General features: G+C 38.5%; 1 protein-coding gene across 3 annotated transcripts in view; it reads right to left on the reverse strand.

The window, feature by feature from the left end:
- DYM (dymeclin) overlaps positions 1-19,574 on the reverse strand; it is a 384,724-nt gene that overhangs the window by 272,558 nt on the left and 92,592 nt on the right. For all 3 annotated transcript variants that reach the window (XM_081253056.1, XM_081253057.1, XM_081253058.1), the window contains 2 exons: positions 8,817-8,942; positions 7,008-7,150 (listed from right to left, as the gene is read on the reverse strand). In XM_081253056.1, the coding sequence (XP_081109182.1) occupies positions 7,008-7,150; positions 8,817-8,942 (269 nt within the window). The remainder of the gene's footprint in view (positions 1-7,007; positions 7,151-8,816; positions 8,943-19,574) is intronic.

Here is a 19,574-nt window from a genome sequence, read left to right on the forward strand (position 1 = left end):
AAAACCCTCCAGAAAGTGGGCATAGAGGGAAGCTACCTCAACATAATAAAGCCCATATACGACAAACTCACAGACAACATCATTCTCAATGGTGAAAACTGAAAGCATTTCCTCTAAGATCAGGAGCTAAGATCAGGAGCAAGACAAGGATGTCCACTCTCGCCACTCTTATTCAACATAGTGTTGGAAGTCCTAGCCACAGCAATCAAAGAAGAAAAAGAAATAAAAGGAATACAAATTGGAAAAGAAGACGTAAAGCTGTCACTGTTTGCAGATGACATGATATTATACATAGATAATCCTAAAGACACCACCAGAAAACTACTAGAGCTAATCAATGAATTTGGTACAGTTGCAGGATACAAAATTAATGCACAGAAGTCTCTTGCATTCCTATACACTAACAACAAAAGACCAGAAAGAGAAATTAAGGAAACAATCTCCATTCACCACTGCAAAAAAAAGAATAAAATACCTAGGAATAAACCTACCTAAGGAGGTAGAAGACCTGTACTCAGAAAACTATAAGACACTGATGAAAGAAATCAAAGATGTCACAAACAGATGGAGAGATGTACCATGTTCTTGGATTGGAAGAATCAACATTGTGAAAATGACTATACTACCCAAAGCAATCTACAGATTCAATGCAATCCCTATCAAATTACCAATGACATTTTTTACAGAAATAGAACAAAAAAATCTTAAAATTTGTATGGAAACACAAAAGACCCAGAATAACTGAAGCAACCTCGAAGGAAAAAAGTGGAGCTGGAGGAATCAGACTCCCTGACTTCAGACTATACTACAAAGCTACAGTAGTCAAGACAACATGGTACTGGAACAGAAACAGAAATACAGATCAGTGGAACAGGAGAGAAACCCGAGATAAACCCATGCACCTACGGTCAACTAATCTATGACAAAGGAGGCAAGGATATACAATGGAGAAAAGACAGCCTCTTCAATAAGTAAAACTTATTGAAAACTGAACAGTTACATGGAAAAAAATGCAATTAGAATACTCCCTAACACCATACACAAAAATAAACTCAGAATGGATTAAAGACCTAAATGTAAGACTGGACATTATAAAACTCTTAGAGGAAAACATAGGAAGAACACTCTTTGACATAAATCACAGCAAGATCTTTTTTGACCCACCTCCTACAGTAACAGAAAAAAATACAAAAATAAACAAATGGGACCTAATGAAACTTAAAAGCTTTTGCATAGCAAAGGAAACTATAAACAAGATGAAAAGACAACGCTCAGAATGGGAGAAAATATTTGCAAACGAATCAGCAGACAAAGGATTAACCTCCAAAATATATAAACAGCTCATGCAGCTCAATATTAAAAAAAACAAACAACCCAATCCAAAAATGGGCAGAAAACCTAAATAGACATTTCTCCAAAGAAGACATACAGATGTCCACGAGGCACATGAAAAGCTGCTCAACATCACTAATTATTAGAGAAATGCAAATCAAAACTACAGTGAGGTATCACCTTACACCAGTCAGAACGGGCATCATCAGAAAATCTACAAACAACAAATGCTGGAGAGGGTGTGGAGAAAAGGGAACCCTCTTGCACTGTTGGTGGGAATGTAAATTGATACAGCCACTATGGAGAACAGCATGGCGATTCCTTAAAAAACTAAAAATAGAACTATCAAACGACCCAGCAATCCCACTACTTGGCATATACACAGAGAAAACTATAATTCAAAAAGATACATGCACCCCAATTTTCACTGCAGCACTATTTACAATAGCCAGGTCATGGAAGCAACCTAAATGCCCATCGACAGACAAATGGATAAAGAAGATGTGGTACACATATACAATGGAATATTAGTCAGCCATAAAAATGAACGAAATTGGGCTATTTGTAGAGACATGGATGGACCAAGAGACTGCCATACAGAGTGAAGTAAGTCAGAAAGAGAAAAACAAATATTGTATATTAACACATATATGTGGAATCTAGAAAAATGGTACAGATGAACTGGTTTGCAAGGCAGAAATAAAGACAGATGTAGAGAACAAAAGTATGCCCTCAAACGGGGGAAAGTGGCGGGGGTGGGGGTGGGGGTGGTGGGATGAATTGGGCGATTGGGATTGACATGTATACACTAATATGTATAAAATAGATAACTAATAAGAACCTGCTGTATAAAAAAATAAATTAATAAAAAAAAACAACAATCCTGATAAACTGGACCTCATTAGCAAGAGAGCAATAAGAAGAGAAAGCAAGATAATACTGAAGGAGAGTGTCAGTTAAACCCATTAGAGCTGCCTCAAAACAATGTAATCCCCAATAGTTAACAGAATTGGCTCAACTATCTGCCATGATGGGCCCACAGCAGAACAGATGCAAGCACAGGAAAGGGACCCACACCACAGAGAGGTGCAGAAATGGACCAGCTCTTTCAGAACCATCTAGAATGCTTAGTGAAAATATGTATGACCAGGCCGCACTGCATATCTAATGGCTTAGAAATTCCAAGGTGTAAGCACAAGCACATGTTGGTGGGAATGTAAATTGCTACAACCACTATGGAGAACAGTATGGAGGTTCCCTAGAAAACTAAAAATAGAGCTACCATATGATTCTGCAATCCCACTCCTGGGCATATATCCAGAAAAGATGAAAGCTCTAATTCGTAATATCATAAGATACATGCACACCAATGTTCAAAGCAGCACCACTTACAAAAGCCAAGACATGGAAGCAACCTCAGTGTCCATCAACAGATGAATGGATAAAGAAGATGTGGTATATATATATATGTGTGTGTGTATATACACACACACACACACATATACACATATAAATATATACATACATACACACACACAAATATACACAGACAATGGAATATTACTCAGCCATAAAAAGAATGAAATAGGACTTCCCTGGTGGTGCAGTGGTTAGGAATCTGCCTGCCAATGCAGGGGACACGGGTTCAAGCTCTTGTCCGGGAAGATCCTACATGCCGCAGAGCAACTAAGCCCATGTACCACAACTACTGAGCCTGCATTCTAAAGCCCACAAGCCACAGCTACTGAGCCTGCATGCCACAACTACTGAAGCCCGCGCTCCCAGAGCCTGTGCTCCCCAACAAGAGAAGGCACCGCAATGAAGAGTAGTCCCCGCACTGCAATGAAGAGTAGCCCCCGCTTGCTGCAACTAGAGATAGCCCGTGCGCAGCAACGAAGACCCAATGCAGCCAGAAAGAAAAAAGAAAAAAGAAAATACATTAATTAACTTATTTTAAAAAAAGAATGAAAATACCATTTCCAGCAACATGGATGTAGAGATTATTATACTAAGTGAAGTCAGACAGAGAAGGACAAATATCATATGATATCATTTATACGTGGAATCTAAAAAAATGATACAAATGAACTTATTTACAAAACAGAAAGAGACTCACAGACATAGAAAACTAGCTTATAGTTACCAAAGGGGATGGGGGGGAGATAAATTAGGAGTTTAGGATTAACATATACACACTATATATAAATGGGTAAACAAGGACCTACTGTGTAGGGAACTATACTCAATTATCTTGTAATATATTCTAAAAAGAATATATATGAATAACAGAATCACCCTGCTGTACATCTCAAACTAACACCACATTGTAAATTAACTATACTTCAATGTTTTTAACAAAAGTTAAAAAAAAAAAAGAGACATCCCCTTTTAGGAAATACACATTCAAGTATTTAGGGGTAAAGGGCCATGATGTATATAACTTATCCTCAAAAATGGTTTAAAAAAAAGTGTGTGTGTGTGTGTGTGTGTGTGTGTAGAATTGGGGGGAGGAATACAAATACAATACAAATGGGATAAAATGTTAACAATAAATCAGCCTCGGTAAAGGCATATAATTTGGGGGATTTTTTTAGTTTTGGTATTTTTATATATGTGTGAACTTATTTCCAAATAAAAAGCTCTTTTAAAAGAGGAGGAGAAAGGTAAGTGGGAAAAAATAGCAAAGTGTTGATAATTCTTGAAGATGGGTTATGCATAGATCATAGTTTCATTGTACCATTCTCTATGTTTGTACATCTTTGAAATTTTCCACAATAAAATGTTAAAAAAGAAAGATACTAAATAAAGAGTAAGTGAGGGCTTCCCTGGTGGCGCAGTGGTTGAGAGTCTGCCTGCCGATGCAGGGGACACGGGTTCGTGCCCCGGTCCGGGAAGATCCCACATGCCGCGGAGCAACTAAGCCCGTGCACCACAACTACTGAGCCTGCGCTCTAGAGTCTGCAAGCCACAACTACTGAAGCCCGTGCACCTAGAGCCCATGCTCTGCAACAGGAGAGGCCACCACAATGAGAAGCCCACGCACCACAATGAAGAGTAGCCTCCACTTGCCACAACTAGAGAAAGCCCACGCACAGCAACAAAGCCCCAATGCAGCCCCCCCCCCAAAAAAAAATGCATGGAGGAGCAGAAAAATCAGCCCGAGAGAGGAGGAAGTAGGACTCTAGGTTAAAAAGATAACCTAAATAAAAGTATGAAAAAGGAAGAATGTCAGGCATGCAAGAAGCAACAGAGTTTTCGCTAAAGTCTGGGAAACAGTGTAACAGCCAGATACACATCTGAAAAAAGTGAGAATAAACTGGGAGGGCCCTGCCTAACTCCTTTGAAGGTCCACATGTGTAGCTCACACTCCTCGGGACCCCAGTTCTGGCAAAAAGATTCTCCTCTTCCCTTCCAGTAACAACAAAACCTCACTGTCCAAAACTGTTAAGTTTTTTTAAAATAAGGCACCCTGATTTAAAGGAACTAATTTAAGCAAACCATACTATACACATCCTGCTATGAAAGGAAATGCTTTCTATTGATATATCCAGGAAAAATTTAATCCCAACGAAAATGCCATTAAAAACCCAAAAGGGTTTATAATTTACATTTGGCTTTGGAATCTAACTTTTTTTTCAGTGAAGAACTTCCAAATCATATTTTTCTCAAGCTAATATTAAAGTAAGAAAATTCCTTAACTACCAACCAAAAGATCATCAAATCAAAAGATGACACAACTAAAGTCAAATTTCCTTTGTCAACTTGATTGACCTTCATGCAATGTGGCTTAATTCAAAATTACATGACTATGACCATTCTTACTTTTATTTTTTTGCTCTCAATACATAGCTGTGCTACTTAAAAGGAAAACATCCTGTGGCTGTTTTTTCATAATTCTTTGTGTCACATACTGTAAAATAATAAATTACTCCATCACTTATACTTTTACATGCATAATTTTATGAAGATTTAAGAAGCTATGTAAAACATCTTATGATTACAGGCATACTATAAGTCTCTTTTAATGCTCTTAGCTGAATATTAAATTCCTCAGTGGTAGGGGAAAAGACCAGAGAACCATTAAAAGTTATGTGGAAATAGTCTCAGAGATCATCTATTCCAACCGTGATCGACATCTGATAGACAAAGAAACTGGGAGCTAAGAAAAGTGAGGAACTTCCTTCCGATACGCAGAGTAGATCTAAAGTTAACAAGTCAAGTTTTCTGGCACCCAGCACTGATGACACCACATATCATACTGGACTTCATGATGACACGTAACTGAAAGAAAAATCAAGAACTACACACAAGTCTATATTTTTAAAAACTGTGAAGCACTGCCACTGTTTTGAAGAAAGCAGGTAATGAACTAACTTCTACTACCTCCTCCAAAAAAAATGTCCAACCATATTGGATAATGGGAAAATACTCAGCTTTTGAATACTTAACAACAGTTTAATGACTGAAAAAAGAAAACACTAATGGATTAATCAAGCCTTCCCACAGGACACCCGTTTCCCACAGGCACACAGGATTCCTGTGCTGCCTTCAGAGGCCGAACACGAGCAAGCCTTGTACAGCCTCCTCATCGGAAACAATGAGGGCAATGGGAGGGCTGACTCGGAAAATGAACCTCTGCAGGTCTGGTGGTCTAGGGAGCATACTCAGCACCAAAGACAGAGCCATGAGTGATTACAAATGTAATTCAACTCATAATATTGAAAGAAATCAAAGGAAGGCAAACCTAGAACAGAGGTCTTCTCATCCAAAGAGGCTCCTGAGACTCCTCATCCCATAAATTACCACACAGTACTCCATTTTCCTAACAAACTGACACCCCTGCCTGAGTGTGGAGAGCATGTCCCAGCCTAATTCAGCTGTGGAACTCAGCTGCATTTAAAATTCCTTCAGACAGCTGAACTCTGCACTATGTAATTAAGCAGACCGTATACTGTTTCTTTAGTAAGAGCACCCAGGCAGACCTTACAACTGCCAAAGTGTCAGTCTAGTTTTTGTTTCTCCTTCAGAACAAAGCACAAGTTCAGCTGACGTAACCTCACATGACCCAGGTCCTCTTGTATTTCTGGTCTCTTTAGGTCTAAACGTTGTGAAGCAGAAATGAGGCTTTACTGGATGGTGGGAAAGGACTTTCTTCAGTTAATGAAATTTGCTTCCAATCTGATAAAACTCACATTTGTGCCACTTCAGAATTTATTACAAGACTCTTCAAAATGTGCTAATTTGTCACCGAACAAATGAAACATTGAGTATAATAAGAAAACTATACCTAATTAGTCATGTAAAATCCTAACCAAGAGAGCCCCTAAAACAGAATAATTTCCTCATAAAACACAAGCGGTAAAAAGTTTCAAAGAGCATAACTGTATTTATATTGTACAGCTAGAATGCATGCAATATGCATATTTATAAATATTCTTCTTGAAAAATGTTCTCTTATAGGTAAACAATCTATTCATGATTTGCATATATTTCCTTGTGTAAATGTGCACCAAATGGAAAAAATATTTTAAATTATTTCCAGTATTTCACATTTAACCAGCTGCACAGATGCAATATAACAGTTAGTAGTGGCAGCCAACTGAACAGAATTTCTTATGACTAACTGGACAAAACCTACGTATATCAAAGACCTGACAAAATCTGGTAAGACTTACTTGCTACTCCTGATGCCAGTCCATACAGCAGCCCTCCCCCATCTGACTGCTGAGGGAAAACTTGTGCTCCTGGAGGAGGCGGCTTTTCTTGCCTGATGAAGTTATACAACAAGGTCTTTACAAGTTTGCTGGTATATGGGAGGCTACACAAAAAGAAAAAAGAAGAAAATAAACTCAGATTTTGGGGAGTCAACTGACTTTGTATCGCGATAAATATAACCTATATAATCTACCAACATAAAAGGGATCAGCACAATTCAAAGAAATCTGGCACTGTCACAATAGTGAAGACCATGGGCTTTGAGATCAGACTTGAGGCTTAAATCTGGCTTTCCTCTTACTATGCCATATGTCATTCATCAAATCGCTTCAACTCCTGAGCTTCAGTTACCTTATTTGTAATCTGTATAACAGGTGAGATATTATAAATTCAGTGTATAATATAGTACTTGGCACTTGAAGGGAGGTAGTAACACAGAGTCAGTAGGAAAAAGCAAGAATTTAAAAGTATGGAAATTGACTTGAATAGTATATTTGACTTAACCCAATATATCCAAAATATTCAACATATAATCAATATAATAATTGTTAGATATCTTACATTGTTTAAAATAAATAAAAATATGAAGTTATTCAATCTATGAATGCATATAAAAAAACATATCCATATATATACAGATTTCTTTTAATGTTAATACCCTTTGCTTTTGAGTAACAGAATGAGAGGAGAATGGAGAGAAAACAAGTTAAAAGGGATATGTGTCCACAAATTGGTGATAAATCAATTCCTGCAATCTGGAGAAAACTTCTGAATAGACTTTTCAGCCAACGCTTTTATCCCTATTATCAGTGATTTTCAAATATGTTCTAAAAGAGCCCTAAAGGATTCTGTGAATGTGCCACAGGTATAATCAAGGTAGCAAGAGGGATGTGAAAAAGACAAAGGTGCTTCTCTCTCTCTCTGTCTCTCTCTGTCTCTCTCTCTCTCTCTGTGTGTGTGTGTGTGTGTGTGTGTTTAATATTTATCTACTCCCGTCCCTACCCACCAGGAGACTGTAAGTTTCTGCTCTGCTCAGGAGCACAGCTCCACATCCTAGCACATGCCTGGCACATGGTTAGCACACAATAAACATTTGTTGACTACATGAAAGTAGGAACAGTCAGTTAAGTGGCTGCTGGGGAAGTCCAAACACATGGTGATGGGGCATACACTGCAGCAGTCGTTTCAATGGGACTGGTGGGAAGGGGAAGATACAAATAATTTCAATGAACAAATATGACTGGATGAATGCTTAGACATAAAGAATTATGCAGAAGGAAGAAAACATGGCTTCAAAGTTTCAACTCCACAAAGAAACCACTAGAGGGCTTCCCTGGTGGCGCAGTGGTCGAGAGTCCGCCTGACGATGCAGGGGACACAGGTTCGTGCCCTGGTCTGGGAGGATCCCACATGCCGCAGAGCGGCTGGGCCCGTGAGCCATGGCTGCTGAGCCTGCGCGTCCGGAGACTGTGCTCCACAACGGGAGAGGCCACAACAGTGAGAGGCCCGCGTACCTCAAAAAAAAAAAAAAAGAAAGAAAGAAAAAGAAACCACTAGAGAAGGTAATGAAGCTAGGGGATGAAAGGGGCAGGGAGGATGGATAGTTTAGACAGGAAAGCAGATCCTTATGTGTTGGGTTTGAAGTTCTGATAGAACAACCAGAGGAAATGTCTGGTTGGAGATATGGAACAACACTAAGGAAAGAGGATGAGATGAGAACTATAGATTAATTCAATAAAAAACTTGACAAATTTAAAATAGAAACATACCATGGACCTCGCATCAAATACTTGTGACTGATGCTCTGTCGCAAAACTTCCTTGTGGAAGAGTTGGCAGGAAAGGAAGACCACCATTGTTGACACAGCTTCTACTGATATTTCATATGTAATATCTCTGGAAAAATAGGAAACAAATCAGAATAATGATCACTTTGGAAGATTAAGATATTGCTCTTTTCTAAATAAACTATACATTTAAAAACAAATCAAAATATTCAATATGCTTCCGGATTATTAAAAATACTAGTATGTTTAACATAAAAATTAAGTCAAACAAAAATATGAAACCCTTCCTTGTCATTAGTTCTTGTACTTGGGTCAAATATCCCATTACTTTCCTATTTTCCAGGTCCCGTCTACTAATGAATGACAAGTATCAATATATTAGTGTATAATGGGAACAGTTACCAGCAGTGTTCTGCTTTGAAGGTCCACTCTAAAGCCCTTATGTTCATTCCCTGTTTAGTTATAACACAGGAACAGATATTCAGATTGTAAAACTGAAAAGAAGTCACAGTGTAGGGAAGACAACAATGTCTTTTTGAGTTGATAATAACCTTACAGTAAGAACTATGGTATACCCTAGATCTTCTATCTCTAAGTGTCTACTTTCTCAAGGCCAACTCCGCCTGTTCAGCAAAATATGAACAGTAAACAAATTGTTCTTCCTGTTTTATTAAGCGTATTTCTTTTATGAAGGACTACCGTTGTCCTCCGAAGATCATTAACCCCTTTTAGAAACAAATCTTAGAACAAATAAAAAGGAAACAAAATTTTGGCTGAGCACGAACAGGAACAAATGCATCAAGAAATCTTCAATTATTGCAAAAGTTTAAACACAATTATCATGGGGAACAGTAACATGTTAGCCCAGGAAAGTGAAAAATCTCAACAACACAACAAAAAGAGTAACAGCTCCAAAAGAATATCAGCTCTTTTTACAGAACTGAAATATTCATGGAAAGCCCAAAGAAAAATACTGAACACCTACTTAAATGAAGCTCATCAAATTAAAGAGGACTTGATTCTAGAAATGGAGAAGCTTACTAGATTTTTAAGTTCTAATTCTACCAGATATTTACAGAGTTATTTTGTTGACGAAATATCTTTTAAAAGTGAAGTATACAAAACAAAACACAAGAGACCTGTGCAAATGATCTTATTATGTAATGAATAAATCTCATTTCTACTCAGAAATCTAATACTGTAGAACAATTCTCTTTCCTGAAATTTCCATAATTATCGTTGTAAAATATTAACCACATAAAAGGCACATCTTACATTGTACTTATTTCTTGAATTGAATGAAAAACAACCCTGATGTGTTGTATTAGGATTCATTAATTCTTCAATAATGATGATTTGGGTACTCAAAACCCAAAGGATTTTGAATCACAATAATCATTTATTCATACAGCTTATGCCTGTCAGGAATCCATACTCTGTAGTCAATTTGCTAGCTTTTCAGTTGGGTCAGGGCTTAAAGCCAAATTCTGAAGAACAAGTATCTTGCCACAGTACACCCTATCTAGGTAGGTGACTACCTCCAGTACACTTGTTAATGCATTTAGTCATTGCATCAATAATAATAAAAAAAACAGCAGTGGTTTACAATTTAACACCTTATACTAGGTCCCTGATCCAGGAAGAAACTGCTTTAATTTGTTTAAACTAAAAACTATGGGGTTTCCCTGGTGGCGCAGTGGTTGAGAGTCCGCCTGCCGATGCAGGGGACACAGGTTCGTGCCCCGGTCCGGGAAGATCCCACATGCTGCGGAGAAGCTAGGCCTGTGAGCTAATGCCGCTGAGCCTGCGTGTCCGGAGCCTGTGCTCCGCAACGGGAGAGGCCACAACAGTGAGAGGCCCGCGTACCGCAAAAAAAACTAAAAACTATGACTATTAATAAATACTGTGTCTGACAACTTTAATGAAAGAATGTAGATTTAGAATAGAGGGCTGTTCTCCTTCAAAATAAATTGGGCCAAACAACATCACAAATGGGAGAACATCACAAATGGGAGGGATCTTTATTGCTCTGATTTTGACTGGAACTAACTAGGACTTCCTGAACAGTCATCAGCATAGTGTACCAGGCATACATAACTCAGAACAGCAAAGAGGAAGAAATATGTTGAGGCCATATAATACACGATAATAGAAAAGGAATACTCTTTGCAACAAAAATGTAAAGGGAATTTCATGAATAAAGGATCCAGGATGCTGTTGACTGACTTAGAGGATATCTTCTATTGATTTTGCTGGCCAGCATCCACTTATTAGTATTAAAACATTAATAAAGGGCAAACAGGATGATCTGAATGGAATGACTAAATACCATGAAGATAATTCTACACAAATTAATCTTAATCACAACCAAAATTCTCATTGAGTTTTTTTCAGAAACTTCATAAATTGACTTTGACATTTTATGAAAGAATAAACATATAGCCAAGTCAATCTTGAAACTGAAAAGTGAAGAGAGGGACTTCCTCTACCAGATATCAAGCCATGTTACATGGCTGTGGCAATAAAAACGGTATGGTATTTGCAAGCACACACAAAAAAATTAGACAAACCAATGGAACTCAACTGAGAACTGAATGTACAGGTCAAACCTGTGTTTCTATGAAAACATACAATAAAATGGATCCATAAATCAATGGAGAACAGATTGTACAGAAGATGGTGCTGGGAAAAACTGGCTTATTTCATAAAGAAAAATAATGATGGCTCCCTATCTTACAACATATTCAAAGACCGACTACAGAAGAATTAAAGACCTACATTCACTTGGATGTGAATGGCAACACTAAAATTAATAGAAGAAAATGTACAATTATAAGTTTGTAACATAAGCACAAGAAGGGACTTCTTAAATAAAAGCCTAAGAACACAAAGCATAAATTAAGTAAGTAAATAAATAAAAGCATTTAATTACATCAAAATTAAAGATTATTGCTCAACAAATGAAACCCTGAACAAAGTTAACTGGCAGATGATAAAATGGAAGAAGAACAAAGAACTAATATCTAGAATATTACAAGCAACTCCCGCAAAAAGCCAAGAAAAAGCCAAGAACTTCACTAGGAAAAAAAAAAGCAAAAGACAAAAAACCAGTCTGTTTAAAACAGTGTAATATCCCTTGATGTCCTAGAAAATGTAAAGTATTGGCAGGTACATAATGATATATAAACCCTCATGTACTGCTGATAGTAATATTAACCAACACAGTTATTTTAGAGAACAATTTATATGTTGTTCTCTAAAATATGTATATGCCAGGGCTTCCCTGGTGGCGCAGTGGTTGAGAGTCCGCCTGCCGATGCAGGGGACACGGGTTCGTGCCCCGGTCCGGGAAGATCCCACATGCCGCGGAGCGGCTGGGCCCGTGAGCCATGGCCACTGAGCCTGCGCGTCCCGAGCCTGTGCTCCGCAACGGGAGAGGCCACAACAGTGAGAGGCCCACGTACTGCAAAAAAAAAAAAAAATAAAAAATAAAATAAAATAAAATAAAATATGTATATGCCAAAGAAAAATTCACAGAAATATGTCTGAGGACTGTGGTAAGCAACCTCCAAAATGACCCTCAATAATCCCCGCTTCCTGCTATTCGTGTCCTTGTGTAATTGCCTCCCCTTGAGTGTAGGATGGATCTAGAGACTTGCTTAGAAGCAAGAGAATACAGTAAAAGTGAAAGCATGCCACTTCTGAGAGGGGACTGGCTTACAAAACAACTGTGGCTTGTGTTGGGCACCTGCTCTTGCTCTTCTGTTTGCTTTCTCCAAGGGAAGCCAGCTGACTTGTTGTGAGCTGACATACAGAGAAGTACACCTTGCAAAGGACTATGGAAGGCCTCCAGTCAACAGCCAGTAAGGAACTGAGTCCAACAGCCCTAGACAAATTCAATCCTGCCGACAGCCAAGTGAGAAGTCTAGGAAGCAGGTCCTTCCTAGTTGAGTCTTCAGATGAGACCACAGCCCCAGCCATAAGATCAACTACACTCATGAGACACTTGAGTCAGAGGCACCAAGCTACACAGTACCCTGATTCCTGATACTAAAAAACTGTAAAACAACGTTTTGTTTTGTTTTTATTGAAGTATAGTTGATTTATAATGTTGTGTTAATTTCTGCTGTACAGCAAAGTGATTCAGTTATATATATATATTCTTTTTTATATCCTTTTCCATTATGGTTTATTACAGGATACTGAACAGAGTTCCCTGTGCTATCCAGTAGGACCTTGTTGTTTATCCATTCTATATATAGTAGTTTGCATCTGCTAACCCCAAACTCCGACTCATCCCTCCCCCAACCCCCATGCCCTTAGGAACCACATGTCTGTTCTTTATGTCTGTGAGTCTGTTTCTGTTTTATAATAAGTTCATTTGTGTCCTATTTTAGATTCTGCATATAAGTGATATCATATGGAATTGAAACAATGTTGTTTTAAACTTCTAAATTTTAGAGTAGCTTATTGTACAGTAATAGATAAATAATATAAAGACATTCATTATTCATGGTGTTGCAAAGTTGGAGGCACCCCAGGTGACCAGCACTGAGGAACTGGATAAGTAAAATGTTGTGGATGTACACAATGGGGCAGTTTTAACAGCAATAGACTAGGTGTTCATTTAGCATCACAGGTAACTCTTAAAAACAATTCTGAGGGCTTCCCTGGTGGCACAGTGGTTAAGAATCCGCCTGCCAATGCAGGGGACACGGGTTCAAGCCCTGGTCCAGGAAGATCCCACATGCCGCGGAGCAACTAAGCCCATGCGCCACAGCTACTGAGCCTGCAAGCCACAACTACTGAAGCCCGTGCGCCTAGAGCCCGTGCTCCGCAACAAGAGAAGCCACCGCAATGAGAAGCCCATGCACCGCGACGAAGAGCAGCCCCCACTCGCCACAACTAGAGAAAAGCACGTGCGCAGCATCGAAGACCCAGTGCAGCCAAAAATAAACAAATAAAATAAATTTAAAAAAAAAACAATTCTGAGAGGAAAAAGCAAAAAACAGAGTTCTATAACACAATTCTATTTATGTATATTAAAAATACATGTACACTATAGCTGATTCACTTTGTTATAAAGCAGAAACTAACACACCATTGTAAAGCAAATATACTCCAATAAAGATGTTAAAAAAAAAGAAAAATACATGTACACATAAGTATAACATCTTGTACTCGGACATATACATAAAAAATGCATGCATTAAACATAGTAAAATGGCTGTTTATGGGAAAGAAAAGGAGTAATGAATGGGGATAAATGGGAATAAGTAAATGGATTAATATTAAATGGAGGGGGAGATGGGCCTTACACAAACCAACGATGATAGTGACCCTTGAACTGAAGAATGTGACTGACTCAACCCTATGCCTGATGTGTCCAAAATCAGGGATTGTGGAATGAAGGGATGCATAAGAGGTTGGAGGACATATTGAAGTGGGAGGATGCTCAGATTAATCCCAGAAACAAAAAATACCAGCAATAAATTATCCAGTTAGGACATTATAAGGACCACCATTAAAATAATGACAATGGCAATGGAAAAGAGCAGTAAGACTTAAATGACGCTTAACAAAATAAAACTAATAGCACTCAGTGACAGATTGGATGCTTAAAGTGGGCGAGAAAGACTAAGACTAATCAAGAAAGACCAAGGTTTCTAGATTTAGAACTCAGAGAAGGTGACGTTATCAACCTAAATCAAGAACACAGGAAATGGAAAAATCACTTTACATGTATAATCTATCGATGCTCTTTATTCACAGATTCCATGTTTGTGAATTTACCTACTCACTAAAATTGACTTATAACCCCAAAACAATTTTCTGCAGCACTTCTGCAAGTTGAAATGATCTACGTAATTTTCTAATTTGCATCAAAGGAATCCCAGGCAAAATTTCATGACAAAAAAATAGCTAACGATTGCAAATGAACTCACAGATGATAAAGTTACTTTGTTAAAGATGATAAAATTAAAGTCTGCACTTTTCTAATGTCAGTGGGGAACGGGAAATAACTACATAGCAAAGCTTCATATAAAATTGACTATCCAGATATGATATGATGTCTGGAATTTTCTTAAATATAATCTGAGAAGTAGGGGAGGGTAGCTGTGGAAGGGGTATAATTGGAATAAAAGTGGCCATGAGTTGTTAATTACTATAGCTAAGTGATAAGCATATGGGAGTTCATTAGTCTCTCTACATTTATATGCTTAAAATTTTACGTTAAGATTAAAAATATAAAATTAAAAATTGCACAACTGTAGACTAGAGTTTGGTGAAGATAGGGACCTCTCTTATTCCTAGCTCCTACCACATTTCCTGGCAAATAGTAGGCACTAAACATATTATTTGGAGTGCATGAATCATCCAAAATTCTATATTTAACAAATTTAATTTGCTAAAGTTATCTGCTTTGAGAAGTTGGGTATGTTTCAACAGTTTTTATATTGTTGTCATTAGCAAATCACCACAAACTTAGTGGCCTAAAACAGCACTAATTTATTACCATGCAGTTCTGTAGTTGCAGTACAGGTTTCACGGGGTTAAAATCAAGGTGTCAGCAAGCTGCTTTCCACTCCAGAGGCTCTGGGGAAGAATCCATTTCCTGCTCACTTGGGTTGTTGGCAGGATTTAGTTCCTCGTGACTCTAGGATCCAAGTCCCCATTTTCTTGCTGGCAGTAAGATGAGGGCACTTCCGAGGCTCTACAGGTCGCCTCATTCTTTGACTCAAGGATCCTTTTCCTCCATCTTCAAAGCCATTAGTGGCTTTGAGTGACTCATGCTGCATCTCTCTCTGACCCACCCTTCTGGTTTCCTCTTCTACCTTTAAGGACTCATGTGATTAGACTGTCCTCTATTATCCTAGTAGGCCCAATCTCCCCCTCAAAAAGCCCTTAACTTTAACCACATCTACAGAATCCTTTTGACATGTGAGGGTATCTATTCACCAGCTTTCCAGGGATTAGGATGTGGACATCCTTGGGCTGGAGAGGACATTATTCTGCCTACCACTAGCAGCTAGTAAGAATTAGATGCTAATTTCAATAAGAACCAAAAACCTCCCTACCAGCCAACATGAAAATATTACTCAAAGTTATACTAATCTACCAGATTTGGGGGCTGGGGAGAATATAATGTTCAAATAAATGGATTAAAGCAGGCTCCAACAAACTGGCAGGGTAGAAGATAATTTAAGTACACAATGAAGCACAGCTTCAAATGACATAACAAAGATGCAGATACTAGAAATGGCTAAAACAGAATCTTTTCCTTTTTTTTGGCAAAGATGTCAAGAACCCAATTTCCAATTTTCATTGTATGAAGATAGTGCTTATAGCCACAAAGCAGAAGAAAATTTAAATGCACAGAGTAACAAATATTCAAACAAGGACAATAACCATCCACTAGCTGCCCATCCTGCTCAGAATAAAATGCAAAGTCCTTAACCTAGCCTCTAAGACCCTGCATGACTTTTGACTAACCATCCAACCTTGTCTATCACTCACCCATCCTTGCTCATTTGGCTCTAGCTCTAATGGACTAGTTACTGGTCCCTGGACACACCAAGCATGCACCCACCTCAGGGCCTTGCATCTGCTGTTCCCTCTGCTTAGAATGCTCTCCCACCAGAGAGAGACAGGACTCCCTCTCTGACTTCCTTTGGGTTTCTATTAAAAGGTCCACTTCACAAGGAGCCTTCCCTTACAATCTTGACTAAAATACCACGACATTACTTTTTTCCATTGTACTTGTCACATTCTAACATGAAGTAATATATTAATTTGTTTATTGTCTGTCTTACCCTACGCACAACTAGAATCTATGTCTTATTCACTACTGTATCCCTGACACCTAAAACAGTGGCTGGCCACAAGTACACACATATTTGTTGAATAGTCTCTTTGTGCTCTTGGGCACAGTGAGAAATTAATATTATTTGGGGTTTACCAAAACCAAGAAAAATACATTCATTCATGTACAAATTTTACATGACAAAGTATATCTGAAACTCCCAGCTTCCAGAAACTAATTCATGATTTAGTGCTCTGCATAAAAATTCACACACAGAAAAACGCGATTCCCTGGCAGTCCAGTGGTAGGGCCGCACACAGGTTCCATCCCTGGTTCGGGAACCAAGATCCCGCATGCAGTGCAGCATGGCCAAAAAAGAAAAGAAAAAAAAAAGAAAATTCACTAGACTCCTGGGGCTACAGTTACAGAGCTAGTAGCAACAGCAAAAATAATTACTCAGCATGCCCTCATTTAATCCATTTTCTATTATAAGTGGTATTGAAAATGACTGGACTTCCCTGGTGGCGCAGTGGTTAAGAATCTGCCTGCCAATGCAGGGGACATGGGTTCAAGCCCTGGCCCAGGAAGATCCCACAAGCTGCAGAGCAACTAAGCCTGAGCACCACTGCTACTGAGCCTGCGCTCTAGAGCCTGGAAGCTACAGCTACTGAAGCCTGCATGTCTAGAGCCCGTGCTCCGCAACAAGAGAAGTCACTGCAATGAGAAGCCCGTGCACCGCAACGAAGAGTAGACCCCACTCACTGCAACTAGAGAAAGCCCATGCGCAGCAACGGAGACCCAACACAGCCAAAAATAAATTAATAAAAATTTTTTAAAAATAAAAGTTTAAAAAAACAAAGAAAGAAAATGACTGATATCTTTAAGGTCAGTTTCAAAATAAGTTGTGAACACAAATTTGGGTTCTGCCTATGGGGAAAAAAATTATCTAAACAGGACAACCTCTGAAATAGCCATTTAAGAAATATGTTTTAAAGACACACATGGATAAAATGCAACTATCCATCAATTATCTTCCTAGTTACCATCTTCCCGCACATCTCCCAAGTCTGTGTGAGGGCTTCAGCTCCCTCTACCCTTGCCCCCAAACTGCTTGGCTGACTCATATTCATCACTCAAGACTTTGGACTATGCTTTTCATAGTCTATAGTCTACATCACATAAGAAAATATTTGCTGAACCAAAAAAAAAATCAACCAATATTAGAAAATGAAAAATGTAATAAAGCACAGCTTATATATTAACTTACACAACCACATAATTTTTAAAGAGATCACAGGAATTGAGGCTACTTCCATTTCCAGCAATGACAGACAGAAAATTCAGAAGAATATTCACAATGAGGTCAACAAAAATCATTGACGGAGGGTCTGGAAGGGCACTTTGTAAAAGGACCAAAGAGTAGTAAAATACTGAAGAATTACAAGGCCAAGATTCAAGGCACTAAGAAAACCTAGAGAGGTCAGCCTGACATCTGGAACTGCTTTGGCCTTGGGATGCTTCCTGATCCATAAGCAGTGGCTGGGAATCCAAGCAGTGCTTTTGACAGGGTTGACAATCTAGGGGACAAAAACTGGAGTCCAAGCCTGCCAAGGGAGTAAGCCCTAGTACTCCACTCCACACACAGGGTAGAGATCCTCAAGGGGATCCTTACCTTGGAAGTAAGGGGGAGCAGGAAGTAAATCAACAATCTCATGGACTACAACCCAGAAGTTCCCTGGGTGGCCAGAAAAATTCTGAAACGGAATTAAGAAGAATCCAAGGCACCCAACAGAAACAATCCCCTCTGAAGAAAGATAAAATCATTCTATCAAACTATTTCTACAACTTTACAAATACAAAAACTAGCAAACAATCAAAAATAGGCACATAAAGAGATAAAACTACATGAACAAGAACCACCATAAACTCATAAAACAAACAAAACTCTCCCAATAATAATATTAATTACCAAACACAACTATGCCTACTCTACCTATGGCATAAAAGCCAAATTTTTCAAATCAAAAATTTCTCAAGGACCTGTAAACTATATAAATATACCAGGTATTTCTTTTTAAAAAGTTCTAGAAAAAAATTCTGGAACTGAAAAATACAATAGCCAAATTTTAAAACTTGATTTAAAAAAATAAGTAAATAAGAAAGAAAGAAAGAAAGAAAGAAAGAAAGAAAGAAAGAAAGAAAGAAAGAAAGAAAGAAAACCTCAATGAATGGGTTTAACAGCAGATTAGACTCAGCTGAAGAGAGATTTAGTGACTTGGACATAAAGTCATAAGAAATAACTGAAAATAAAGTATAGAGAGACAACATGATGATGTTGAGAGGCATTTGGGTCCATATTGGGGTTATTATGAGAAGGTTTACGAAGAAAGATTTATAAACATTTGCATACAAGTCATTTGCAAACATATATTTTCATTTCTCTTCAGTAAATACCTGAAAGTAAAATTGCTAGATGAGAAGAGAGGTGGATATCTGACTTCATAAGAACCTGTCAAAACTTTTCCCAAACTGTTGTACCATTTTATACAACACAGCAATTTTTTACATAGATTTTATTTTTCAAAGCAGTTTCCGGTTCTCAGCAAAACTGTAGGTATAGAGAATTTCCATATAACCCTTGCCCCCACATATGTATACCCTTCTCCACCATCAATATCCTGCCCCAGAGTAGCATATATGTTAAAAATGATGAACCGGGCTTCCCTGGTGGCGCAGTGGTTGAGAGTCCGCCTGCCGATGCAGGGGACACGGGTTCGTGCCCCGGTCTGGGAAGATCCCACGTGCCGCGGAGCGGCTGGGCCCGTGAGCCATGGCTGTTGAGCCTGTGCGTCCGGAGCCTGTGCTCCGCAACGGGAGAGGCCACAACAGTGAGAGGCCCATGTAACGCAAAAAAAAAAAAAAAATGATGAACCAACA

This window comes from Mesoplodon bidens (genome assembly GCF_964165515.1).
Source record: "Mesoplodon bidens genome assembly, chromosome: 13".
Taxonomy (NCBI): Eukaryota; Metazoa; Chordata; class Mammalia; order Artiodactyla; family Ziphiidae; genus Mesoplodon; species Mesoplodon bidens.